Genomic DNA, 27,937 nt, shown 5'->3' on the forward strand with positions numbered 1-27,937 from the left:
GCAGAGGGGCGAGAACCCCGCTTTTCTCACCCAGAGTTGGGCGGGCCCCCTAGCCCTGGCCCCGGGCCCTGGGCTGGGGACTAAGGCCTGTAAATGGCCCTTCTGCCCGCCAATCAGAAGCCCAGGAAAGTCGGACACTCGAGGCATTTGAAGGAACCCAGCAAGAACCTTAGAGTCGGGGGTCAATAAAGCACAGGCCCCTGCAGTCTCCTCTATAGGGCCGTGAACAGAGGGACTGGGTGGACAGGGGCGGCTGCCGGCCAGAGAGAAACCTGGCCCTCCGCCACCCCCGCCCCGCCCCCGCCCCCGCCCCTCGGAGCGGGGAGGAGCGACAGCTACAATGGATTCTCCTGCGGGCTTTGTGCGTGCTCGGAACCCCGCGGTCGCCGCCCGCCCCCCAGCACCGCCCCCCCAGGACGTGCGTTTCCGGGCTGCCCACCGCCCAGCTCGCGCAGGACCCCGCTGCCCCGGCCCAGCCCGCCGCCCGCGCCCGCGCCCGTGCCCCGGCCGTCCAGCCCCCCGCGCGCGCAGACATGCCGGTCGACTTCACCGGGTACTGGAAGATGCTGAGCAACGAGAATTTCGAGGAGTACTTGCGCGCGCTCGGTGAGCCGCGGGCCGGCCAGGGATGGATGCACGCGGGGCGTGGATGCGGGGAGGGAGGTGTGTTGGAGTTCTTTGGCGGCAGATGCCTGCGAGCTGGGCCTGGACGTGGGTGCTTTCGTGAGGAAAGCTCGGCTTGGATGGCTAGATGTTCTTTTTTCAGGGGGCTAGCGTAAGGGCTGGAAACTTCGCTGTAAATAAAGACGCCCCGACAGGCCGCTCACGTCGGCAGTCCTGCCTGCCTTCTCCCCCGGGTTCCGCCCGCCCAGCTCTGATCGCCAAACTCTGTCCCCTCTGCCCCTGCAGATGTGAATGTTGCCTTGCGCAAGATCGCCAACTTGCTGAAGCCAGACAAAGAGATCGTGCAGGACGGCGACCACATGATTATTCGCACGCTGAGCACTTTCCGGAACTACATCATGGACTTCCACGTCGGGAAGGAGTTTGAGGAGGATCTGACGGGCATCGACGATCGCAAGTGCATGGTGAGAGGCTGACTGCTAAGCATCCGCAGGGGTCTCCTACCCAGGGGCCTAGCCCAGGGCTGGATCAGTTCCTTCCGAGAGCTCAGTCGGCCCCCAGGGTCCCAGTGATCTGCCCTCCTTAAAACTCCTGTAGTGTTCGTCCGCTCCACGGAGACCCGATGGTAATATTTAGGAAGGTGGCAGGTGACCAGGTCTCCTCGTGTCTAGACACTGGGCTGGGTTGCGGGCCTTTTACACGTGATTTCGCTGCAAACTCCCAACCACTTCTGAGGGAGTCATGAGAAACCGCCCACCTTACAGGTCAGGAAGCAGTCTCAGAGTAGCAGAGCTGGGAGGGCCCAGGCTGGGTCTCCTCCTCAGACCCAGGGCTCCATCTGTCACCTGGAGGAGGAAGGAGCAGAGGTGAGAAGCAAGCAAGGCAGGTAGAGGAGAGACAGGTTTCCTCTCTGAAGTGTAAACTTCCCCAGGGACTCAGTTCTCAGCCTGCAGCTCTCTGGTCCTCTCTCAGGACCCTCTTCTAACCAAAGCTGGGGTGTGGCTTCCCCTACAGCCCACCAGGCTTCCTTTGACTGGGTCAGTGCACTGCGGCTGGGTCCAGACTGCTTGGGGGAGGGAAGGGAGACCATCCTAGCATCCCCACAAGGATGGGAAGCTAGTGACCCGGAGACCCCAATTAGCACTGTCACAACAGACTCCAGAAAGCCAGTCCCAGGCCTCTTATCCACATCCTGGGGTCACTGAGAAGTCAGAGAGCGCCTGCTCTCCTTTGCAGCCCTGGTCTAGCCGGCTTATTCTCCAGAGGCCTCCTGGCTTATTCATGGTCCCCTTCCCCACTGTCCACCTCTCACCCTGCTGTTGCAGTGGGCTCTCCCCGGAATGTGCACTCTGTAGGGAGGGCGTAGTATCCCCTGTCGCACCCCCTCATGGCACAATGACTCATGTGCTCATGGGGCAGAGACTTGCCCGGAAAGGAGTGGGAACCTTAGCTAGGCCTTTTGACTTTGAAGCCCACACGCTGCTCTCTGCCAGATTCCTCCTCCGTGCAGGGAAACTCTGCAGAAACCAGAAGGGCGAGGTCGGCCAGCACTGTGGTTGAAGGAGTGCCACTGTCTGGGAATAAGCCTCCAGGCCTGGACGACTCATCTCCCACCTTGTTTGTTCAGCCTGGGGAAGTGAGGGCTTGGTATCTGCTTCAGCCATTTAGAATGAAGGAGGAAGAGGGGGTGGCCGGTTTGGAATGATGGAGGAAGAGGGGGTGGCCGGTTTGGAATGATGGAGGAAGAGGGGGATGGCCGGTTTGGAATGATGGAGGAAGAGGGGGATGGCCGGTTTCGAATGATGGAGGCAGAGGAGGTGGCAGACAGAATGCCCTTGGTGGGGCCACCAGTGGGAGAAGACACCATTGTTGAGGGAAATGGCAGGTTGTGCCTTTAAAAGGACCAAGGCCTCTCTTATGGGCTGGAGGGGCTGGCAGTGGGGAAGGAAGTCTTCCGAAGGGCCAGCGAGGGAAGGCTGCTCCCTGCCTTTCTGACCACTGCCCGAGACTCGGCTGGACCTGCACATGCCCGAGGACTCAAGGAGCACATCACACTCTGTGTGTTGGGGGTCAACGTCACTTCCAGGAGATGCTGCCGTGCCTAATCATCTCCACTCTTTCATTCTCTCGTTCCTCTATTAGCCTGTGAGCCATTTATTGAGTACCTCGTCATCGCTTCTCGGCCTTTTGGCTAAGATCAAGTGTAGTATTGAGTACCTCGTAATAGTATCAGCTAATTAATATTCATCAAGTGTTTACTGCCTGCCAGGCACGATCCCAATTCTTTCTTTCTTTCTTTCTTTCTTTCTTTCTTTCTTTCTTTCTTTCTTTCTTTCTTTCTTTCTTTCTTTCTATCGTTTTATTGGGGGCTCATACAGCGCTCATCACAGTGCATCCATACACCCATTTGTCCAGCACAGTTGTACATTTGTTGCCGTCATCATTTTCACATTTTCTTTCTTCTTGAGCTCTTGCTATCAGCTCTTCATTTTTTTCCACTCCCTCCCCCACCCGCCCTCCCTCATGAACCCTTGATAGTTTCTAAATGGTTTTTATTTTATCGTGTCTTACATAAGAGATGTCTCCCTTCACCCTCTTTCTGTTGTCTGTCTCCAAGGGAGGCGGTTATATGTAGATGGGTTCCCCCTTTCTCCCCCACTTGCTCCTTACCCTCCTGGTATCGCTACTCTCATTATTGAGCTGTGTTTCCAGCTCTTCTCTGTACCCCTGTACATGCTCTGGTCTAGCCGAATTTGTAAGGTAGAATTGGGGTCATGATAGTTGGAAGGGGAGGAAGCATTAGCGAACTAGAGGAAAGCTGTGTGTTTCATCGGTGCTACGCCGCGCCCTGACTGGCTCCTCTCTTCCTGTGACCCTTCTGTCAGGGGATGTCCAGTGTCTGCACAGGGGCTCTGGGTGATTCTTTGTGAACGCAGTCCTCTCGAGGCCACTTTCAGCCTCACAGCACAGATAAGACACCGGGGAGAGGGTGACTTGCTGTAAGGCCTTGGGCAAGTTAAGGAAGTGCTGGAGGGAAAGTGGGAACTGGCTCCAGAATTCCTGAGGTTGCTACTGCAGTCCGGTGCTGTTACTGGTGTCATTTTTCTTGCCTTGAGTTTGCTCAGGCTCGTGGCAACCACACGCACAATTAAAGGAAGCGCTTCCGAGTCTTGCCCCCTCCGCAGCACTGCAGCCCCCTGTCCGTCCATCTCAATGAGATTCAATTCCTTTTTTTTTTTTTTTTTTTGCTGACCCTCTGCTTGAGCAAACATGCTTTCTTTTTCCCGGGACTGTTGACCCATGGTCAGAGTATGTGAGATGAAGTCGTGCCGTCCTCCACTCTGCCTAGATTTCTTCCAAGACAGGTTCATTTAATCTTCTAGTTTCCCCAGTAGTCCTCACCAACCTCACCATTCCAATGCATCGATTCTGCATCAGTCCTTCTTATTCATTGTCCAGCTTCCTCGTGCCTATGAGGCGACTGAAGATGTCATAGCTTGGGCCAAGTACACCTTAGTCCTCAAATGACATCTCGGCTTTTTAACACTTTAAAGAGGTCTTTTGAAGCAGATTTGCCCAGTGCAATGTAATAGGCTGTCTTAAGGACTGCTTCCATGAATGCTGATTGTGAATGCAAATAAAGGATGTCCTCGACCACATTGGTATTTTCTTTTATCTCATAATCTCTGCTTTCAGCCCCAATCCATTGACTAGCAAGGCTGTCCCTTGTTCAATGGCTGCTTATGAATCCAGCTTGAATTCCTGGGAGCTCCGACCATGTGTTACTGCAACGACTTTTGAATTATCCTCAGCAGTATTGGGCATGATTATAATGACATAATTTCCACATTCTGTTAGATCACTTTTCTGTGGGATAGACATGAATATGGATCTCTTCCAGTCAGTTAGCCAGGATCTGTTTTCCAAATTTCTTGGCATAGACACGTGAGTGTTTCTAACATTGCATCTGTTTGTTGAAACATTTCAGTTGTATTTCATCAGTGGCTGGAGACTTGTTTTTCACCAATACCGTCAGTGCAGCTTGGCCTTCTTCCTCCAAAACCATCAGTTCTTGCTGTGTCTTGAAACGGTTGGATGTGGACCAGTTCTTTCTGGCGCAGTGACTCTGTGTATTCCTTCCATCTTCTTTTAATGCTTCCTGCATCCTTCATGATGTTGCCCATGGACTCCTTTAGAATTGCAACTCGAGGCTTGCTTTTTTTTCTTCAGATTTTTCTGCCTAAGATCTGCTGAGCACAGCGGTCTCTTGGTTTTCTTCCTCTAGAGCTTGGCACATTTCACTATGATGCTTGCCTTTGTCTTAAACTGTCCTTGAAACCTCCTGTTCGGTTCTTATATCTCATTTCTCCCATTTCCTGTAGCGACACTGGATTCCAAGTTTCACTCTTTTCTGATGTCCATTTTGGTATTTTCTTTCTTCCTGATCTTTTTAGTGACCTTTTGCTTTTTTGTGTGTATGATGCCTTTGATGTCATTGTCTGGTCTCCAGTCTTCAGTATGCAGTACATCAAAACTGTTCTTTTTAAAAATGATCCCAAATTTAGGGGAGATAACCTCAAGGCTCTCGTGGATCTTTTTCTGTAGCTTCACTTGAACTTGCATATGATCAATTGATTGATGGTCTGTTGTGTAGTGGGCCCCCGTCTCTTCTGACCTGTGATATTAAGCACCTCTTTCTGTAGATGTGGTCAGTTTGACTCCACCCACTGATGGCCACGTACATGGGTACTTCTTAAAGTTCATGGGGATTTTTCATCCTGTTTAATTCCATTTTTCCAGGAATTGTTTGAAGTCGCTGGCTAGGTTGTTGACGAGGCTATTTGCAGTGCAGAAAAGGTGGGTCTTGCAGAATTCTCTCATGTGGTCTCCATTCTACCACCAAGGCCATATTTTTCAACTACTGTTTCTTCTTGGTTTACAGCTTTTGCATTCCATTCAGTAGACATTATCAGTGCACCCTGGTTGCATGTTTAATCAATATTTCCGACTAAAGTAGGTGGTTATGAATCTTCTGTTTGCACAGCGCTCTGCCTGTTGCTTTTCTTGACCTGCTCATTGCTGCATGGGGTATTAGGCACACAGCTAGCATGTCACCCTCCCAGACCTGCAGGAAAGTGCAGTTGTAAAACAGTGACCGGTGGTGACCGCGGGCAGCACCGAGGAGGGGATCCCAGGAGGATTTCTGGAGAAGGTGTCTGGGCTTCCTAGTAAAAGCCAAAAGGGATCAGATAGACAGGGAGTGTCTGGGACATCTTTTTGATACCTAGCACAGGATTGGGAATTGAGCAGACAAGAGAGCCTATAGTTGGGTAACTGAACTGGGACGCGTGGTCATCTCTGCTGCCCCTGGACTGACTAGTGCAGCCCACTTCCTAGGAGATACTCACTCACCTGGTCACGTGTTGCCTGAGAGAGGGACACCCCCTCTGCTCAGCCTTCCCCAGAGTCCCCTTGGCTGTCGACTACCTCACTGTATGGTGTGTGCACGGTGTGCAGCTTCAGCTCACTGGAGGAAGCGTTGGTGGAGAGCGTGTAGGATAATAGAATTCAGGAAATGTAAGAGCCTGAGGGGAGCTATGTGCCAAGAGGTCATACTGGCTAAAAGGCCCCCAAGGGTCCTCAGCAAGGTGGTTGCCAAGTTAATTTCCACCACTGCGCCATCTGCCCCCTGCCCTCTGCTCTCAGCAGCCAGAGGGCAGCAGGAAGGAGACCAGTCCTCCCTGTTGGTGTGGTCCCAGTCCAGTGCCTGCTTTCCCACGTGGGCAGGGGTCTCATCCATCCATTTGCTCTTTCCTCTATCAGTCCCACAACCATGGTGCTTACTCTGCACCAGAGTTCAGCTGATGATGGGAAGGTTGGGAGTTTCAATTCACCCAAATATGCCTCTGAAAAAAAGCCTGGTCCCTGCTCCCCCCCCCCCCCCAAATCAGCCTGTTCTTCTCTGACAAACGTGGGTCTATGGATCAGCATCAGCTCCGTGGCAGCGGACTTGTTTTTTGTTTGTTTTACTCTGTCTGTGCTGTCCCCAAGCCAGCGAAAGGGGTACTGAGAAGACTCTCACAAGGCTCGTGTCCCCCTTCACCGAATTCAGTGCCATGGGAGAGCGAGCAAAGCAGCCAAACACGGTGTCATATTCAAGCGAGTTGGGGGAAGGCAGGCAATGGGGGAGCCCCTCTCTGCCCTGGGAGGTCAGCGAAGGTTCCCATAGGAAGAAGGATCTAAGCAGTAGCTGGACGCATCGCTAGGAGGAAGCCAGGCCGTCAGAAAGGGGTGAGGTCAAGGGCAAGAAAACCGCATGTAACAAATGCTCCTTCAAACCCGATGCCCACTAGCCCTGGCCGCAGACCTGCGCGTGGGGGCAGCAAGGCCTCACGGACTGCCAACGCTGCAAAGGGCCAGGTGCCTCTGCAGGCTGGTAAGCCCCGAGGTGGGGACACGGAGGGCCGGTGAATACAGAGCTGGAGCGGGCAGCAGTCAGGGACGTCACCCTGAGAAGGTGGCAGGCTAAGCGGAGCCTCGAGTGACAAGTCAGCATGTGGGGAAGGGATCGTAGGCTCTGAGCAAAGGCCTGCAGGCTGGAACAGTCCTTGCGGCCTAGAGAGGGCACTGTATCTGGCAGGACTTCCGTGTGGCTGGACTTAAACAGGGAAGGGAAAGAGAATTGGGCCATGAGGCTAGACGGGGCTGCAAGGCCTCTCGGATTGTGTGCCGGGAGGGTTGTGGTGGGCCCCGTTCTCTCAGGACCCCCCTGCGCCTGCCTTTCCCTGGGGCGGCTGATCTAGCTGTGCTCCGGCAGAGCAGCAGAGGGGGGTCTGGCCAGCAGTTGTGTTTTGTTTGGCCTGCACAGTGTTTGAAAATTGTCAACAACAGTTGCTGGTAATCACCACGGACTGGAACATGTCATGGAGAACCTCTTGCTGTGGGCTGTTCATATGAGACCAAGAGAAAGAAAACGATGACCAAAGCCTCGGAGCGCCCATTTCCTCCTGCTGATGCGGAGCGCTCGGCTTAGGCGGGCCCTCTGCAGTTCTCCCAGCTGCCGTTATCTCGGGCGCAGAGCCGATGAGCATCGCCGTTACTGACTCTGGGGCAGGCCAGTGTCACAGGGAACTTGTTAGAAATACCGATGTTCTGGCCCCACTGCTGATCCAGCAAATCTGCACGTGGGGGGGCCAGCAGGCCCTGTGGCAGGAAGTCACCCAGGTGAGTCTGACGCGGCTGATGTTTGCGAAGTGCCGCGTCGGTGTGGAGCAGGAGCTCTGCACTTGCATCGATCTCACTAAAGCACAAATGAGAAACCCACTGCCATCGAGCTGAGGCCAACTCACAGACGAGCATGGAACTGTAACTCTCTACGGGAGTAGACAGCCTACTTTCTTCCAAGGAGCTGCTGGTGGTTTCGAACTGCCGACCGTGCGGATCGCAGCTCAATGCGTAGCCACTGCACCCCCAGGGCTCCTCTAGCCAGTGGGGCAAGGAGGCCATCGGGTAGAGAGAACCAGGTGCCCCGGGCTGGGTGAATCCAGCATCTCGCCCCAGTGGACACTGGCAGGCCTGCCAACAACCCCGACGTCTCTCTGGTCAGGCGTGTGTAGCCCCCAGCAGCGGCTCCCCGTCCCAGCGTGGTGGGTGACTGCTCAGTTCGCCAGGGCCCGGGAGCAGCAGCCACTGTCACTGTGGCAGCCTCGGTGGCCCCTGGTTTCAGGAGCACTTTTGCTCTTCCACTTCTGGTCCTGAGCAGCCCTTGGAGTGGTCTGGTTCTCTGCGGTGGGAGGAGGCTGAGCCTGGGCCAGGATCCACAGCCCTGAGCCGGGCTCTGCTTGGCGGCTGCAGATGGGCCATTTGTCATTCCACCGCAGGCGGCCCCGTCTTCCCTGGAGGAGGCAGCTTTGTTCAGGGCTGAGCCTGGCACCGCCTCTTCTGGCTGGGGCCTGCCTTCCGATCCAGCTCTGAACTCCAGATGACCCGACACGGGCTGCCTTCTGCTCTCAGCCCTCCACCCTGCTTGCTTTGTTTGATTGTGAAAGGAAAGAATCCCAATCATGTCAGAGGGTGGCCACTCAGTTGGTGGGGCCTCTCCCTAAAGCCTAAGGAAGGGGCCCAAATGCCACCCTTGTCAATCAGCGCTTTTTCTTGGACATCGTTTGGTCGTGAGCTTTCAGATGCCCTGCGTTCCCTCTTACTTCCTTTTCTTTGTTGCCAGCCAGCTGCTCATTTGTACGTAGGGTAAACGATGGAATCTGCCAAGGCTACTTTGGTTCCAGCCTGCCAGCTTTCTGCTCCTGTTCTGGCCGTAGTTTAAAACCCAGCGCCCATGGCAGCATCGCCTCTCTAGGCTGCCCGGCAGACGCGAGCTGGTCTGGGCTTCGGGGTCCTCCGGAGAGGCAGCCTGCCCAGAGTGGGTGCCTGCTCTCCGTCTCTTCTTGTTCCCGGCACTCGGCTGGGTCCTTTCCGGAATGGAAACACCGGCTCTCTTTCATGTCTTCGGTAAAGTTCTCTGACCTTTGAGATCAGCGTCCACCGCAGGCTTTGGAGGATTAAAAAAAGAATACTTAAAGCAGCTTTCCAAAATCACTCGGCTTCAGTGGGTTGGTTTGTGCCCAGCCCGGCCAGCACAAAAGGAAGTCTCCTTTATGAGACAGGGCCCTGCCGTTGGGCCCCCAGCAAGCACTCTTCTCCTCTGACCCCCTTGCCGTCACACCCATTTTCCGGATGAGAATCTGAGGCTTAGGGCAGTAAAGGCGCCTCTAGGCGCAGCGCAGCCAGCCGGCAGGAGGCAGAGGGAGGATGCTGATCAGCCTGTCTAAAGGCAGACAGCTTCCATAAGATGTCTAGGTGGGACGCTGGGCTGAGAGAGAACTAGAGTCTCTAGGTAGACCCTCTTCTCATCTGAGCTGGACGTACTGCTGTGTCCCCGTCCACAGAAAGGTTGCTGCTCTGTGTGTTAATCAGGCAAATGCTGGAGGCCGGTACAGGGACAGCCCGAGGGGCCTTGCCTTGGAGCCAAAGTACTCATGTCTGACAGGAAGCGGGGCGGCTTCTGAACCCCACAGGAGGGCTGAGGCCTACTCACGCGTGCTGGCCATGTGCTGATCTGGGAGCTGGAGCTCTTTCTGATCTTGCCCTTCCTCCAGACGGCCACCTCCTCCTGGGTGGCAGTTCCCCCTTCTCACCTTCACCTTGTGGATTTGCATGGGTTCTCTCTTCCTACCCCAGCATCACCACAGTGTCCCATGGCCGGTCCGGTCATCCCCTTGCCTGGGATTTTATTTCACGGCCCTGAGAGAGACCAGTTCTCTTTCCTCTAAGGTTGATTATCTGGTCTGACATAAACCTAGAGCTTTCTGACGCCAGTTCCCCTACCCTACCTGCCACTGCTGCACGGAGAAATCCCACTGAAGGCAAAAGTTAGATAAGACCACCAAAGCAGAAATAAGAGATGGGGGGTGGGGGGCTCATTAGAATTCCTGGGACTAACTCCATTCCTAGACTTCAATAGGCAAACACCAAAACATGCCCCCTTTATCGCTTACCCAGAGAAAGAGGCTGTTAGCTGCTCCCATAAAGATCTATAGCCTCTGAAACCTTATATAGGGCAACTATGAATCAGAATCAACTTGATAGGAGTGGGTTTGGGCTTTTGTTGTTAACCCAGAAGCAATTTGAGTTCGGTCACTTGCATTTAAAAATATGCTAGGACCCTCAGAGCCCAAAGATCATGGGTATGACCCATAGAAGTCTCTAGAGCAATTGTTCTCAAAGCCGAATGCCTCCTAGCCTTATTGTAGTTAGGTGCTGTCGGGTCAGCTCTACCAACTCTATGTACAACCAAATGAAACACTCCCTGCTTCTGTGCCATCCCACAATTGTTGGATTTGAGCCCATTGTTGCAGCCATTGTGTCGATCTATCTTCTGGGACTTCTTTTTCTTCACTAACATACTTTACTGAGTATGGTGTTCTCCAGGGACTGGCCCTCCTGATAACTTGTCCAAGGTACATGAGTCTAAGCTTCACCATCCTTGCTTCTAAGGAGCTGCGTTAGCCCAGGTTGACTAGCGAAACAAATCCAGGGACACCCCCCTACGTGTAAGAAAGCCCTTCATATCACAAAGGCATCCCAGCCCAGTCCAACTCAAGTCCGTGAGTCTGACACTGGCCCACAAGCCCCTCTTCAGACTCACGCAGTGAAATGAATGATGCCCATCACAGCCTGGTGCCTGTGTGCACGTTGTATGGATCCGAGGTTGGTGAAAATACGGCAGCGCACCAGCAGCCTCAGGGTTACCTGCCAGCAGGACAATCAAGGCAGAGAGGGAGGCCATGCCCACAAGGAGGCTGCGACCTGTTTGAAAGCTTGGGTACCACCCCTACTCTTCTCTATCTCTAAGTTGACGTAACTACCACAGGAACATTCTGGCTGAACTCTTCTTCCAGGACAGATTTGTTCATGCTTCTGGCAATCCATGGGACTTTCAGTGTTCTGTGATTTCAGTGTTCTGTAATTCCAGTGCATCAGTTCTTCCCTGGTCATCCTTTTTCGTTGTCCAGCCATGGAACTAACTCTGTTGGTGTTCAGTACCTTTGAGTTGGTCCCAATGCATAACAGCCCCGTGTATCCCAGAACGAGACGGCGCCCGATCCTGCACTGTCCTCCCGTTGTTATGTTTGAGCCACGATGTCAGTCTTGGCCCTTGAGAGTCTGTTTGTTGACTTTCTTTTTTTCCAAGGCTGATCCCTCCTGACCCCTGTTCAGAGTACACAAGACTAAATCCATCCGTTCTAAATTCCAAGGAGCATTCCAGCTGAACAAGACATATCTGTTCATTTTTCTGCCAGTCCATGGTAACTTCAGTGTCCTTGGCCAACTTTCTGTTAAAAGACACCAATTGTGCAGTCCTTAGTCGTGCGGCTTTCTCGTGCGTCTGAGTCCCTTGCAGATACCGTGGCTTGATTCGGATGTGCTTATCCCTCAGGTGACATCGTGCTTTGCTCTTTAGTGCTTTGAGGAGGACTTGGGCAGCATGTCTGCCCAACATATTATTTCTTGACTGCTGCTTCCGCAAACACTGAGAGTGGATCCAAATAAGTGAAATTCTTGGCAACTTCAGCCTTTTCTCCATTTACCTTGACGCGGCTATCAGCTCAGTTGAGAGCAAAACATTTTGCTTTACAGTGAGTCCGTGCTGAAGCCCCAGCTCTAGTTTCTGATTCACTGGGTTGGGGTGAGGCCTGAGCATCTGGTTTTCTAACTAATTCCCAGACGGCGCTGATGCTATGGCCTCCGTGACCACCCTTTTCACTGAGCAAGAATAACCAGGGGACTGGTCCACGCCCAGGTTCCTGTGATGACCTTATTGGGATCCAAGGGGGGTAGGGTGGGGGGCTGTTCAAACATTTCTGGAAATGTTTAATTATCTTTCAATTCCATGTTACCAAGCACTTTGGGAAGCCCTGTCCCATAGTAAGCTTATGCTGAAGTTAAAGTCAAGGAGTCCCTGGGTAGTGCAAACAGTTACGCCCTCCACTGCTTTCCAAAAGGTTAGTGGTTCAACCACACCCAGAGACACCTTGGGAGGAAGGCCTGACAGTGCTTCCCAAACCCTGTGGAGCATAGGTCTATGCTACGCACAGGCACGGGGCCATCGTGAATTGGAATTGACTGGGCAACTACGGGCTTGGTTTGGGGTTAAAAGTACCGGCTCTAGGAGGTAAGTAAGGGTGATGAGGTTTGCCTCTGTTCTCAGGGTGAAGGCTAATTCAGGGTGAAGCTCACCGGGTTTGCAGCTGCACAGTGTGGAGGGCAACAGACAAGTTAGGGGCTCTAGCTTGGAAACTGACCTGGAGTTGAATCTCCAGGCTCTACGTTCCAGCCTTTTGTCCTCAGGGAAGGTGAGAGAGCCCTCTGGAGCCTCGGTCGGTCTGGAGTCCCTGGTAGTGCAAACATGCCCATCGGTGATGGCATGGCAGGGGGAATTGTGTATGGTTATGAAATTTTTGTTACGATTGCTGAGTAAAAATACCACTATCAAACTTTGTGCTGTGAACCGACATGTATTTTGTTCATGGCCCTGCCGTTTGGGCAGAGCTCTGAGGGGATGCCTCACCTGTCTTCCCTGTGTGCCATCGTGCTGGGGGGAACTGCTCTCATTCTGGGTGGGCCTCCCCCCTGCATGGCAGCTGGCTCCCAAGAAGGAGACGGTCTAGAGAGCAAGGTAGACGTGTGGGGCACTCACGTGGAGTGGAGGGTACGTTAGAGAACCCCCTGTGCTACATGCCTGCTAAGCTGTTTCCACAGTGGCTCTGAGTGGGCGCACTGTGTGGCTGACCCATGAGGATGGGTTAGGGTTAGACTGTTTTGTCCTGACTCATCTTGTGTGGCGGGAGCCCACAGAGGAATGGGAGAGAGGGCGGGAGAGGGGCAGTGATATGTGGGGCCTCCTCACCCACCTGTACCAGGGCCATCAGCATGGGGGCTCAGGATTGCCCTGTCAGCCTACGCCCCCCTCCAAAAGCCCCAAATCCAAGGGTCTGATCAGAAGCAGACACCCCATTCCTGCTGTGAGCTCTCTGTGGGGCCTCCTCCATGATCTACCCATCCTAGACTCTGCTTCTGAGCATCACAATCAAGTCAATGCCCCTAAGCCCACTGGTCCAAGAACCACAAGAAGAGGGTGGGTGGGAAGCCACGCCCCCCGCCCCTCCCAGGGCCCCGGAAGTTGGAGAAGTTGACTGCGCTTAGGGCCCATTTGATAACAAGAAAAAATTGAGTTCAGGAATTTTATGCTCCTCCCTGGCCCACTGTCCCTGTGGTGAGCCACCGTGTAGAAGCCAGTCCCGCAACCCACATCTTAACAACAGACATCTCCCTGGATGGGGAGTCCGTCCAGTGTTTCCCTTGGAGTTGACTAAAACTTCCCCCATGGAAGGGCAGAGCCTGGTTCACAGGCCCTCCCTGGGAGCCGTGCGAGCAGCATTTGTGCTGAATCAGTTGAGCGGTACTAGAGTACAGCTCCCAGACCCCTCTCTTCATCATGCTGTCTGAAAACCCATCACTCACTTTAATGAAATATCTCAACTATTATGCAAATATCTCAGAGTGCTCAAAACCCAACAGCCTTCCAGCGAATTCAGACTCATAGAGACCCTGTAGGCCATCAGTTCAAGCCCACCAGCCGTCTGCAGAGAGAAAGATGGGCTTTCTACTCCTGTAAAGAGTTACAGTCTTGGAAACCCCCAGAGAGTTCTACCTTGTCCTCTAGGGCCGCTCCGAGTTGAACTGCCACCCCACCCATCCCCCAGTGGGTTTCCTAGACTGTAACTCTTTACAGGAGCAGAAAGCCTCATCTTTCTCCCACCGAGCAGCTGCTGGGCTCAAACTGCTGACCTTGTGGTCTGGAGTCTAGTGCTTAACCCACTGTGCCACCAGGGCTCTGCTGCCTTTCACCCAGGGATATCAGTGAGCCCCTTCCTGCCATCCTCCCTCCTTCCCTGTCTTCCCTGCTGTCTCTGCTTCTCCCATCCCTTGCTTTTTTCCTTCCTTTCTTGACCACACAGGTCAAGGGGGTCTGAGAAGCGCATGGAAGTGCTCTCAGGGGGAAATGTAGGTGTCGGAAGGGAGAAGCAGCCAGGCTGCAGACCCTGCCTCTGCTAGCCTCACGGCAGGGCCAGGCCTGCACACAGAAGGCGCCCAAAAGAAAACAATTCCATCTGACAATGTGCAATGAGTCAGAAAAACCATCACACCCTTTGGCTCAGAGATACTACTTGTGGGATGATGCGTCAGGAAAATCACCCACAAGAGAAGGGGGGGGGGGGAGAAAGTGTGTCTATTGGTACAAAAGTGCTTGTAGCTGTGTGGTCATAACCCTTAACCACCTGGGGACCCTACTCTCCCATTTTACAGATGAGGAACCAAGGACCTGCCCAGGGTCATGCAGCTCTGGGATTTAACTTCAGTTTTCTCTGACACCTGGTGTTTTGTTTTGTTTTGTTTTGTTTTGTAAGGCTTATAGAACGTGCGGCCTCCTGCATGTCTTTCAAAAAGCCAAATAGCCATAGGGAGCTCTTTCATTCAGTAGACCCCTCCACAGCCAGGCCGTGTGCCCTGTGGTGACAGTTAGTTGGACATTTACAAATAGAACGTTTCATGAGCAGTCAGTCAACCAGGTCGGCAGAGGAGTTTACCATCTTGCTCCCCTCCTCCCCATTCCTGGTGCCCTGAGCGGGAGTCCCCGGTGGCACCAACAGGGAAGAAAGTGCCTGCCTGTGGACTAAAGGATAGTGGCTGGCACCCACCCCAGGGCTCCTGGAAGAAAGACTTGACAGTCTCCTGGAAAAACAGCCCCCCGAGAAGCTGGTCTCCACCGCCGGACACAGTGCGGGGCAGTGTGCCCTGGGAATGAGTGGAGTCGGCTCAGCAGAACCCCAGCAGCTTCGGTGGTGGACCTCGATTGTATCAGAGCAAGTCGCCAGTTCATGTCGGCATCGACTCGATGGCAGTGAGTTTGTTTGTTTGTAATGTTGCCCGCACGTTTTAAAATCAGGAAAGGTGCGTGTCGGGGCTGCTGCTTTGCACCATAGCTGTTCAGTGTGTGTGCTCAGCAAACCATCCGGGCGACTGGACCAGAGGAAGGGGAACGTAGCATCAGGATTGGAGGAAGCCTTATTAACAACCCACAAATACAGAAGACACCACCTTGCTTGCTGAACGTGAAGGAGGCGTGAAGCCCTTGCTGATGAAAATCAGTGCCGGTATGGATTGCACATCAATGTAAAGAAAACGGACATTTTCCTGATTGAACCAATAGGCAGGATCACGGTAAGTGGAGAAAAGAGCGAAGTTGTCAAGTGCATCAGTTTCCTTGGATCCACAATTCGCACCCAAGGAAGCAGCGGTCAAAAAGTCAAATGACGTATTGCATTGGGCAAACCTGCTGCACAAGATCGCTTCCAAGTGTGAAACAGCGAAGATGTCAATTTGAGGACCCAAGCCATCCTCTGTTCAGTCACCTCGTGCGTGAGAAAGCTGGGTGAGGAACAGGAGACCGATGAATGGATGCATTTAAGGACTTGGTAAGGAAGGTTGAAATTACCATAGACAGACAGAAGAATGAACGAATCTGTCCTGGGAGAACTACCGCCAGAATGCTTCTTAAAATCGAGCCTGGGGAGGCCGTATCTCCTGTACTTCGACGGTGTCCTGCCCCATAGCACTGTGAGTGGAGACCAGCTCAGCAGCAATATTTCCTGGGTCTCTCCCACAGACCGGGAATTCTCCTAAGCACTTTCAAATGTATGTTCATTTACAATTCTATCTAAGTAGGTTTCATGCACCTACTGTGTCAGTCTTCCCAATTCTATGATGAAGGTACCAGTGCTCTACCTACCATATGTATGGAGAAAATGAGATACAAAAGTCAGAAATGTAACTTGTCTGGCCATATAATTAGGTGGTGGAACTGGGCTTCAACCCAGGCCATCTCAATCCAAATTGTTACCAGGGAGAGATGTAGTGGTTATCATTGTCAGGGGTCAGAGCTCAGGACCCTGTGAGACGTTGTGAGTTTAACATGGAAAGACCCCGAGGAAGGAGGGATGCTGTGGGAAGAATCCTCAGCCCCAGGAACAATGCCCCAAACAACAAGGCAATATCAACCACTTTGCCTGCTGGGAGACCCAGCTTCAAAGGCTGCAGACAGCTGTGTCTGGCAACACAGCTCAACCTGGCCAACCCTCCTGTAAACTCAGCCCAACAATATCAGAGGTGGGGGCCTGGCCACAGGGCTGAGTCTTTACCATTTCAGCTAGACCAATGCTTTTGGAAAGGAGCCTTGGTGGCTTAGTGGGGGTCACATTTGGCTGCTAACCATGAGGTCAGCAGTTCAAAACCACCAGCCACTCGGAGTGTGAGGCGATGAGGCTTTCTAACCCCACAGGGGCAGTTCTACCTTGTCCTAATAAAGTTGGGGATACTCTTGGGGACCTTGGTGGTCCTGGGATGGTATTCTCAGCTTCCTTACAGAAGACTCGGGTCGGGTCCCATCCAGTGAACCTCGTGCACAGCCACCAACTGGCTCTCGGTGGAGGCCCAGGTGTCATGAACCTGGCTCTCGGTGGAGACCCTGGTGTCACGTGGATGCCCAACAGTGTTCAGAGGAGCTTCCTGACTGAGAGGACCAGGCAAAAAGGCCTGGCAATCTACTTGCTAAAATTAGTCAGTGGCAACTCTGAGTCACTGTTGTCCAGTCACAGGGATGGCACCAACTGGGCATTTTTTCATTCCATTGTGCAAGGGGCCACCGTGAGCCGGGGGGTGGGTTTCTCTAGCCCCTGGTTAGCTGCCACTCTCGGCCTCAAGGGCCTGACCTCCCTCTCTTCTTGGGTTCCAGAGGGACCATCTCTTCCCTTTGGGGGATTGTTTGTTGCTGTTGCCCTGAAAGATGAAAGGTGACACCAGGTGCTCCTGGGTCAGAGTCCCTTAATCCTCTCCCATCCCTGATAAAAACCTGCTGAGTCACTGTGAGGGTCTGGGGAGCAGAACGAGGCTCCCCCTGCCAGATGTGCCAGCATCTGTAAGTGCCCTGGCCCCAGGTCAGCCTGGCTGGAGCCCCAGAGTCTTGATGCAAGGAAGGCTGTGGGGCAGGGGTAGGCCGCCTGAGGAGGGTACTGCCAAGAGCTCCCAGCCTGGCTACACCCTGTTCCACGTTAGAAGCCTCCCGGGTTCGGCCCTGCTGTCTCTGAAGCGTTTCCCTGTGACCACTCCTCGTTCGTGTTCGCCTGAGCCGAGCTCCTGCGGCCTTTGCCGGCCCTGCTTCCAGCCTGCCCTCTTCAGGCCTTCTCTGGTCGACCTCTGCCCCCACTAACTCTTTTCATAACACCCCTCTCCCCCTGCCTGAGCATCTGCATCGCTCCAGCATGCTCCCGTCAGCTGGGACTCTTTCTCTCTACTCCCCCTTCCCCAGCACCCCAAGGCTCTCCTGCTGGAGGCGGGCCCCAGAAAGGCCAAGTGCTCCTCCCCTGGCTCAGAACCAAGTTGTAAATACCTCTCCCCAGCCCGCTGCCCACTGCAGGGTCACCGTTGATCAGGGGACTGCGAGCCCTGGGGTCGGAGAGACACATTTCATCTCCCTCCTTCAGGGTTGGGGTCTCAAGGCCTCGGTCTGCACATCTGTTGAGTGGGAGGCGGTAAGAGTTCAACTTGATCCGGTGAAAACTTTGCCGAATACCCTGCCTGGCACCTAACAAGCGCTCCACACGAATCGCTGTGCTGGGGATGGTGGCAGGCTCACCAGGAAGCCTTGCTTATCATCTCACCCCACCAGGCCAGAGTGCGCACCCCTCTGGCTCCCTGGCTCAGCCCACGGGGGTCGCTGCACATGTCTGTCTGTCCTCCAATCTGAGCAGCCCCGTGGCAGGGCGGAGTCCAGCCTGAGGCCCTGCTCAGGACGAGTCCCACTGGACATCCCAAGTGTGGGTGGAGGGAACCAGTTGGGGCTCGTTTTGTTTGTCTGGAGAAGCGAGTGACCATTTGCCAGGGGCTTCTCTGGGGCCCTAGAATTATATTCTCATGTGCTCACCAAGGCCTCTCATGGCTCTCCTGGTTCTCAGCATTTACTTCTATCAGCTATCTGATATGCCCCGAATTACTCACTCTCATGTTAAGGTCTTATTAATGTGGTTTCAGCCTACTTTTCAAATGGAATTGGCTTTCTCCGTGCACATGCTGATGGGAGATAGCTGCCAGCCTGCTGGGGATGTGACGGGCGAAGAGAGCCAACACCACCCGCTCACGTCGCCAGGCCTACAGGCCACGGAGGGGCTTTACAGCCAGAAAGAACTGGGCGCAAGTGGGGCCTCCGCGGGGGTCTCTCTGGGGCGCTGGGGCTGGCCACTTACTATAAGCCTCCATGCTTCCAGCTCTAGAGCTTGAGGTGTATGATGTTCCCAGCACAGCACCTGGCCCTTTGCAGGTTTTCTGTTACCTCCCCCTTCCCCTCCCCTCAGTTGCTTACCACAAGCTCTGGGAGCCAAGAGCGTGCTCTCAGCCCAGGAGCATGTGGCGGCGGCGGCAACAGTGACGGTGCTCTTGAGTCCTGGCACTCACAGCAGGGTCACCCCCATCCTGTCTCCCAGCCTGTGAGCTTCCTGGGAGCACATCTCCTGCTTAGAATCCCAAGGAGTGACTGGGGGGTTCAAACCAGTGACCTTTAGGTTAGCAGCCCAGCAGGTAACCATTGCAAGCTCCAGGTGAGAAAAGGCAGTGGCTATTGGGTTGCCTTTCCTTCTTAGGGACCCCGCCAAGGCCTAACCCTTCAGTCGACCCCCAGGCCTCTCTCCCAAGGCCTCCCTGGGTGGGTTTGGGCCCCTAGCTTCTCAGTTGGCAGTGGTGGTGTGCTGTGGGGGTGGGTTACATACGGGGCTGCTCACCTCACCCCCACCGCCACGCCCACCCGCCAGGACAGGAGAAGCAGCCATCCTGCATGCCAGCTCAGCTCACAGCTGGGGTCAGCAGTCGAAACCCACCAACCCCTCAGCGGGAGAAAGATGAGGCTTCTATTCCCGTAAAGAGTTGCAGTGTCAGGAGCCCCCGGGGCAGCTCGTGCCTGTCCTTGGGGTCACTCGCGTTGGCATGGCCTCAGGGCTGGGGGCTGCGTGTTAACCGTCTGCATCACTGAAGAAGCCCAGTGTACAAGCACGGCCTCGGAACCAGGTCCAGTTTGCATCCTTTCACGGTCCCTCTTATGTGTTGAAAGTACCTGGTCACCGCTTGATGTTGAACTGTCACCCCAAAATGAAAGGGTGTGGGCTGTGCAGCGAGAGATTTGGGGCAACCCCGGCTCTAGCCTTTGCAGGCAGAGGCCCCAGGGCTGGGCACTTTACCTCTCAAAACTGGATCTGGAGCCAGAGAGTCAGACCCTGCCCTCAGGAGGTGGGTGACCCGCTCACTCCTCTCTCTGCTCTCTGCAGTGGGCTTGGGCTCATGAGAACCTGACTGAGTCCACAAACTTCCCTGACAGCCATGATGAGTCCCACCATTCACGGGTCACACCAGGTCACTGCCAAGAGCGGTCTCCATTTAGTGAAAATTACCTGTCACTCCCAATACAGGTCCCCCCAACAGGCAGGTGGCTCTCTCTGCATCCCTGGGACATGCTCCCTCAGGCCGCCTTAAGGCGCCGAATTTTCTGTGTCACCTCGCCACAGCAGTGGCTGTGGGCTGGGGTTCCTAAGTGGTCCGGGGGAGCTCCACAATGGCTTTTATGTGGCAGCCTCTTGTCCTGAAAAGCTGCCGTCATTCATCTATTGATTGTGTCTCTGGGAAAGCTGCTGACAATGCCAAAGTGTTGGGAGTTGTAATGGTTTTTCAGTTCTATAGTTTTTAAAGACAAGTGGGACCAGCGTGCCCGGAGACCTAGCAGCCTGGGCAACAGCTCACTGGCAGATATTCAGGGGACGTAGGAGGTGAGCCATCACTGGCTGAGCCAATAATGCCATTGACAGCCGGTCACCAGTTGGCTCTGGGCCTGGTAGCATGTTGTGCCATGGTGTGTGTGTCTCCAGTGTCTGGGGCTGACCGACGCTCACTGCAGCCGCTAGCAGCAAACCACGTGTTTCCCGTGAAGAGATGCTTCAAAAGTGACCATACCTCTCCTTTGTCCTCGGGTTTGTTTGGGCTCCATTTCCCAGGTGGGTACCCCTGACCCATGGAGAAGGGTGAGGGCAAGCATGGCCTGTCCTGCTGGCTTGTGCCCAGGTCCACTCCTCCTTCACAGGAATCTGTCCGCCTGTCCTGTGTACCTGGGGAAACAGCAGGAGCATCCATTGGCCTGAAATCTTCCCACTAGGCCGCCATCAATTGAATTAAACCAGCGGTGAGGAACATGTGGACCACAAGCTGGTAAGATCCACAGAAGCACCAGTACCAGCCAACAGCACGCCTCAGCACAGCCATCCTGCAAGGAGTGGGTTAATTAAATGTCCGGCCTGTATGGCCCTCAAACTATGTTATAAATATCCAAATGACCCTTGGCAGAAAAGTAAAATGAAAGTTCCCCAGCTCTGGATGAGCGATGGTGATGGCCAGGGCCCTAAGAACATGGAGTAAATGGTTCTTAAGGTCCCTTTTTGACCCACCCTCAAGTAAGGCCTGCTCCTGGGTTCAGACCATCCCCTGCCCTTGGTCTTTCAGAAAGGTGTCTTTCAGAAAGGTTTTTCCCACAGCAGGGGTCTCGAATGAGTTCTGGGAAAGGTTGTTATCAGCAGTCAACCTTGATGTCATAGGAAGCCATTTGTCACTCTGTTTCCCATCCCAACAATACTTCCTCTCAGCTCTTTACAAGGGACTGCCCCTCCCTGACTCCCTGCCCTCCTCTCATCCTAAGGATACAAGGGACACTCTGGGAAGAGGCTGGTGCACTCCCACAGGATTAAAAAAGCTCAAATGGAAAATCCCACCGCACCAGAAGTGAGGGTGGGCAGGGAAGTGGGCGCAGTGCAGCGTGGAGTGATCAGGGCTCTCAGTGGGGGGTCCTCAGATGGATGTGCTGCTTTCACAAGACTCATTGCTTTTTCAGGTCAGCAGGCATCTCAGTGTTCCTGGGTGCCCAACTCAGCAGGCGGGCCCTGCCAGGTGTCCCCGGGACCAAGCGCTTCCGCACAGTTAGGCCCAATGAATAACACTTCCATCACGGCCTCATAAACTGCAACTCCATTATTTCAAATAAATAAATAGGAAACCTGCTGTATGACTTCAACAAGCAAATTAAACAAGGAACGCAATCGCTGTTGCGTGGATTTCAACTCACGGTGACCCAGGGGTGTCTAATAGAAGGATGCTCCCTTGTAGAACAGCTGAAAGCGCTGACCTCCCAGAAGCAGGTCCTCAGGACTCTCTTCCCAGGTGCCTTAGGGGAGTTCAAACCAGTAACCTTTCCATTAGGAGTCAAGCCACCAAGCTTCGCGCCTCCAATCAGTAAGGCTACCCCATCCAAATTCAGGCTGGACACCCAGCCTGCGACCACACGTTATTCAGTGCCTCGCTGGTTCCAGCTGTATGCATCGGCCATATATTTCTCTAATCCTCTGAGCTGCTTGGTACAGTAGGTGACCCAGTTACCCACTGCTGGGTAACAAAGAAGCCCGGACAGAACAGCTTAAAACAGCCATCGCTTCTCAGGAGTCTGTGTGCTGCCTTGGGCCTGTTAGTTGACTCCTTGTGGCTTCATTCCAGTGCAAACTGTCACAACATACCTGGCAATATTCATGTTTGGAAAGCGCCTCTTTTAGGGGTCTGAGTTTCAGGACTTCAAAGAAGGCTTCTTGAGATTCACATAGTCTTTCCTGTCCAGAAACTGGATCCCTCGGTTTATCCTAATGCCTAAAATTCTAGCATTTCTTTTTATGTGGGTCTAAAGTATTACGTGTAGGAGTCTTGGTGGCATGGGGATGATGCCTTAGGCTGCCATCTGCATGGTTGGCAGTTCGAAACCACCAGCAGCTCTGAGGAAGAAGGGCGAGGTTTTCTGCTGCCGTAAACAGTTACAGTCTTGGAAACCCACAGGCGGTTGCTGTGAGTCCACACTGATTGGGTGGCAGAGCCTGCAGTTTTGGAAAGTAAGATGTTGAGAGCAGAGCTTCCCAAAGTGGGTGACACCATCCTCTGGGGGTAGGGGGGTGGGAACGACCCAGGGACGGCTACCAGAGGGACCCCTGCACCCTCCTGGATGGTGGGCTAGAGTACAATCGCCTTTAATTGCCAGGGGGCGCTGAGTTGGGGGGGGGGGTTGTTTTTTCCTGAAGAAGACTAAAAGTAAGTTTAGAAAAATAAAGTTTAATCTAAAGTTTAGACTCGACACAGTAACTTTAGTCCAAGCTTTAGACCAAACGGCTCCAGCTAACAGATGCCCAGTCACCTGGGGAGAGGAATCCCGTCCTGGTCACTCTGCAGTCCTGGTGTCCGTCCGCATGCAACCCAGAGGAAGCTTTCAGAAAGCGAGGCCATCTGGAAATACCTACAAAAGCCTTAAAAGACACACTTGTTGGTGCAACAATTTCAAATCTAGAAGTTAGGCTAGCGAAACAGTGCCTTCCAAACTGTCTATAAGGCAGCCTCGTTGAGGGCAGAGCTGAGTTACCAAAAGGGCCATGCCCGAGAGTAGGCAGTTGGCCACTGGATAATGATGGTTTGCACACACACAAAGCCAATCTTCGGGAACTGTGATCTCCGGAGTCAGGGCTCTGCTCTGGCCAGCTGGCAATTCTCTATACTTTTTAAACGAACGGCCCCTCATTTCCATTGTTCACTGAGCTCCATAAATTATGCAGTCACACTTCATGCTTTTAGACATTGTTGGGGTGGGAAATTGATCAACCTAAGTGAAGAAATTAGGATATAACACTCAATGTTGCAAACTAGTTTTATGAAAGATGAACTTCTAGTTTTGCTTTGAAAAGAGGACAGATAATGATGGGAAAAACAAAATAAACCACCAAAGTATTGGAAATTAATTATCTCTGGACAAATGAGAATACGAGTGTTTTTTTGAGTGTTTTCTTCTTTGAGCTCTCTGTATTTTCCAATGCTGAGGTGTAACTATGCTCCAAATGCTCCTATTTCCAGAAGAGGCTGAGTAGTTATTGAAAACCAGCAGTCCTTCCTTGTGTCTCTGGTTAAATGAGAAGCTGTTAGGGTGCAGATCATTGGTAGGCTTCTAATAAGCCCAGATGAAAGGGTTGATGCGCTGAATGAAACCGTTTTCTAAGTCTGAGATGGTGATTTCTTGTTTCGGTGTCCCTTCTCGGGCCGTTCATGGTCGAGGTTTCCAGTGAATGGGCATCTTGCCTTTTTTCTTTTACCTTTGTGTGAGTGTGTGTGTGTGAGTGAGTGTGAGTGAGTGTGTGTGAGAGAGATCCTAAGTTTGACAGCAGTCCCTACCCACTTTGTTTTCCCTTCCTCTCTGCAGTCCCCTCGACGCTCCCTCGTCACGGCTTCCCTGGCTTCCTGTTTCCCCTCCTCCTCCTTTCCTATCCCTCACCATTGAGGACCCGCTGTCCTTTGGTCTTAGTGGTTGACCATGTTCATACGGGAAGGAGTTCTGTTCCCAACCTGGAGAGTGATGATGGGGGCCCCACAGGCCCTGTCTGACCAGGAACCTGGCTTTCTTTGTAATTTTGACTTTTGTTCTATGCCTTTCTCCCACTCTACTCAGGACCTTCTAATGAGATCTTTTTCAGAGCATGTAGTCGCTGGGCACCATCTAGTTCTGCTGATCTCTGGGTGGTGCAGGCTGAGGTGTGCATTGTCCATTGGTCCTCTGCGCTCATTGTCTTCATATGTCTTTCGCGTCTCATCACTCTTTCCTCCGGGTGGCCAGAGACCAGTCTCCGTGCCTTTAGATGCTGCTCACCAGCTTCTAAGATCTCAGTTAGGGTTGCTAGGGATGTGGAACATGTTCTTGGAGAACTGCATTACAGGCATTTTGTCTTATGTGTGGCCTGTGGTCCTTAGAGGTCTTTGCTTAAAGCATATCTCTCCAACATTCACAACATTGTATTCTGATTTGGCATTTCTCTGGCTTGGAGTTGGATGTGTGCCTCAGGCCTCCTTGGTCCCTTCTGGTAATGGTCTCAGAGGCCTAGGTCAGCCTTCCTTCTGTGGAAAGGTGTGGGGAGATGCCTAACCCCACCTGACAGCAGAGGGCAGCACTGATCAGCAAGCTCCGGAAAGATGGCTCCCTACTCACTCCTGCCCATCGCTCAGGTTTCTCCTGTGCTCCCCAATTCTTACCAGGTTGTGGCTGACTGTCCTGAACCTCATCTGAGCACGGTAGAGTACACAGGAATCCTAGAACGTTAGCTCACCCGTCCCATCGTGTGACAGATGGAAATCCTGGGATGTAGAACAGGGGTGGATTTGCTCGGAGCCACACAAGGAGCAAGACATGCACTGAGTCCTGACCCTCCGGTGACTCATACTGGCCCCATACCGAATGGCCATCCAAAGGAGGTGGGTCACCTGAATGAATATGAGAGATGCACGCTATCTGCTGGTGACCGGCCCTGAAGACAGGAGAGAGGCCCCGCCAGACTGTGGGCTTAGGAACATAGTGGAAGGCTGGACTCCCTTGCTTCCAGATTCTGAGACCCTGACTTCTGTGTTCCTGGGTGGGCCCTTGCTGCCCCAAGTCTGAAATCTCCACCACCACCACCCTGCCTGCGTCCCTCCGCATGACCAATACCTTGCTGGGCACACAGTGATCAGGGAGATGTGAGGGCACAGAAGGGAAGGTGATGGGGGTGGCTGGTAGTACACCTATCTGCTCCACTGAGCCGAGGCAGGTCAGCAGGGCCTCCCTCCACTCCCCACGGTCCCTGGCACCCACCTGATGGTCTTCCTGGGAGGGCCCACCATGCCACATCTCTGTGTCTTCGTCGCATGTGCTTTGGTGGACCCATCTTCCCCAGTGACTCCTTGCTTCACTCTCTTCTCCTAGAGGCCCCGCATGGTGCTCCCTGCACCCCTGGATGCCCACCTGGGCTCCCACCGCTTCCGGTCTCTAGCTCTGGTGGCACTGGACTCCCACACAGTGTGGCACAGTGGAAAAGGGACATCATTTGCCCATGAATCTGGCTCCCATCTAGTAATTCCATTGACCACATGGGTGACCTTGGCAAAGCCTTGACCTGATGTGTAAAAATGGAGGTACCAATCTGTGCTCCAGATGAGCAGTCAGCAGGACTTAGAGACAGCTCAGAGCAGGCAGGCAAGCTCATTCGCCCCTGGAGACAGCCAGTGCTCTGAGGGCAGGGTCGGGTCTTTCAGGTGATTCAGAGAATGGCGGCTGAAATGGCTAGGTGCTGCTGGCAGGTTGAGTTAGTATCCCTCGCAAACACAGCCGCTCGGCCTCCGGAGCGCTCCGCCCCTCCCCACCCCCTCCTCAGCATTGACACTGAGAGCCCTGCCTGAGTGCCCCCCCCCCACTTATTACCCTTTTAAATGAAATTTAGGAATGTTTCCATAAATTTTAGAACCAATTAGCACACTGTAATTGGAGCACGGGTAGGCAGGGAGAATTGGGCTACAAATCTGCTGTGATGAAATGGAAACTGATGAGGGGCATCTTAGATGATCAGAGTTGGACATGCTCCCTCCCTGGCCCTAGGGACTGTCCACTCAGGACTGACAGCTGTGCTCTTTCCTACAGACCACGGTGAGCTGGGCAGGGGACAAGCTCGAGTGTGTGCAGCAGGGCGAGAAGGAGGGGCGCGGCTGGACCCAGTGGATCGAGGGGGACGAGCTACACCTGGTAAGCTGCTGACCCGGGTGGGCTGGGCCTCCAGAAGCCCCGGTCACCGCTGAGCGCTGCATGGGCCTGGGAGAAGGCAGTTTGGCTGGACCTGGTTCCTCTCTGAAGCATCGCTCTCCCAGGCTTGAAGTCACCCAAGTTACTCTGAACCGTGTGCTCCCAGGGTCTAGGAGCTGTCCCTTCCGAGGGCGACCGGGAGAGGGGCATCTGCTAAGCCCCTCAGCAGTCGTATGGCCATCTCCTGTTATGAGCTCCGTACATCAGAGATGGTGACATGGAGGCTCGGCACATTAGAAAGTGACAGAACCAGCATGTGCTCCAAATGGTGCATCTCCTCACCAGCCCGGTTGTGGCAGACCAGAGCCAATGAGAATCCCCCCGCTCCTGAAAGACCTGGTCTCCGCCTAGGTCAGGGGGAGAAGCCTTCTTCAGTTGGGGGAGGGTGGGCCTGACGTGCATTATCCTCCAGTCTGGACCTGGACCTCACTTGGGTCCAAACCACTTCCAATCAGTGCACTGAGGACAAGCATGGGACGAAGTGGACAGAAAGCAGTCGCCATGCAGTCAGCACTGGTTCACGGCAGCCAGAGGCATGCCAGAGAAGCGCTGAGCCCCAGGGGGTTTTCTGGGTAATCTGTGTGGGAGCAGATCACCAGCCTGCCCTCTGTGGTGCCCCTGGGGAGGCTGGAGCTGCCCACCTCTAAATGAGCAGACATGAGTCAAGCATTTAGGCCACCCCGGGCCCAGGAGAACCTGGGTTTTCTGACACGTCCTCTAAGGGAGAGAGCCCATTGCCCCTTCCACAGATGTCTTTGTTCTGTGGGAAGTCCTGACGCCTGGGTTCTGTCCCCAGGCCCTCAGGCAGGTCCCTATTGGCCCCATCCCCCCACAAGGTCTGCAGGAGCTTGGAACAGGAGTATGCCAAGGCTCGGGCTGGTGCTGACGGGCTGCTTAGCTTGGTGCAGGGCGCTGGCACTGAGGGGCCTAGCCTTGAGCTAGTTTCCCCCGGGCCTGTTTCCTCCACTCCAAGCCAACCGGATGGATGAAATGACCTCCCCTCGCCCTTTCGGCTCACATGACTCTGAGTTTTTGTCAGAGGGCCAAGGCCTGTTTATTTGACCCTCAGAGGACTTAAAACTTTTCTGTCAATAACTTAAAAACTTGACATGTTTTCATGCAAATAGCCAGATACCCAGCTTCCTTTAAAAAAAACAACAACAACCTTGGAAGACGGGTAACCACAGGCCCGCCAACAGTCCACAGGCACTGAGCGACAGCTGGGGCGGGGTGGGAGGCTTTTAGAACTACACACACCTGCGTTCCACCCTAGGAGCTCCACCTGCACTCCACTGATCGGCCTGCTGTTGAGAGGGGCCAGGTGCTTTTCAAACTCTGACAGGGATGCCAAGGCCCAAGGGAAGCTTCGAACTGCTGCACTGGGCTGTAACCCGTGGTCTGGGGTCCAGGCTCAGAGCACCTTTGTAGGTGAACCCCTGTGGCCGGGCCTGGCTTCTCTGGCCTGAGGTTCTTGGAGTCTCTTGGCCCCTTGGGAAGGGGGCCACAGAGCCTGGGCACCACGGTAGGGTTTAGCTAACCATCTGAGACCTGGGTTAGTTTGGTAACTCTCACAAGCCCGCAGCTCTTGAGTGTTTACCGAGCACCCAGCGAGACACCCGAACCCCAGATGTGAGCTTGTTCGGGCTGGTGACGTGCATCTGCTTACGTTTCAGGAGATGAGAGCGCAGGGCGTGGTCTGCAAGCAAGTCTTCAGGAAGGTGCAGTGAGACTCTGCCGGCGGCCAAACCATGGCCCCACGCAGGAGCGGCGTGAAGCTCCGGCCAGGATCCCCTTCTCTGCCCAGCATGAAGCAGAAATTCCCACCCTCTCTGCCCAGGCACCTGTGCACCCAGTCTGCCTCTTGACTTTCTCTCTGTCCTTTTTCCTTAAAACGAAGCCAGCCCAATAAAATGTGTCTCAACTCTAGAA

The 27,937-nt window shown here is 53.8% G+C and overlaps 1 protein-coding gene and 1 pseudogene across 2 annotated transcripts; both read left to right on the top strand.

Annotated features, from left to right (window-relative positions):
* Positions 1-126: 126 nt before the first annotated feature.
* RBP1 (retinol binding protein 1) lies at positions 127-27,937 on the top strand. 2 transcript variants are annotated; one of them, XM_075546839.1, is made up of 5 exons: positions 127-500; positions 532-606; positions 910-1,088; positions 25,850-25,951; positions 27,682-27,937. In XM_075546839.1, exons 1-5 carry the CDS (start codon positions 341-343, stop codon positions 27,733-27,735), a joined length of 570 nt encoding a protein of 189 aa, XP_075402954.1. In that variant the 5' UTR covers positions 127-340; the 3' UTR covers positions 27,736-27,937. The 2 variants fall into 2 exon arrangements, with proteins under 2 accessions (XP_075402954.1, XP_075402953.1); XM_075546838.1 differs by having other exon boundaries at positions 395-606.
* On the top strand, positions 2,796-2,888 carry LOC142447410 (U2 spliceosomal RNA; annotated as a pseudogene).

The sequence above is a fragment of the Tenrec ecaudatus genome, chromosome 4 (genome assembly GCF_050624435.1).
Source record: "Tenrec ecaudatus isolate mTenEca1 chromosome 4, mTenEca1.hap1, whole genome shotgun sequence".
Taxonomy (NCBI): domain Eukaryota; kingdom Metazoa; phylum Chordata; class Mammalia; order Afrosoricida; family Tenrecidae; genus Tenrec; species Tenrec ecaudatus.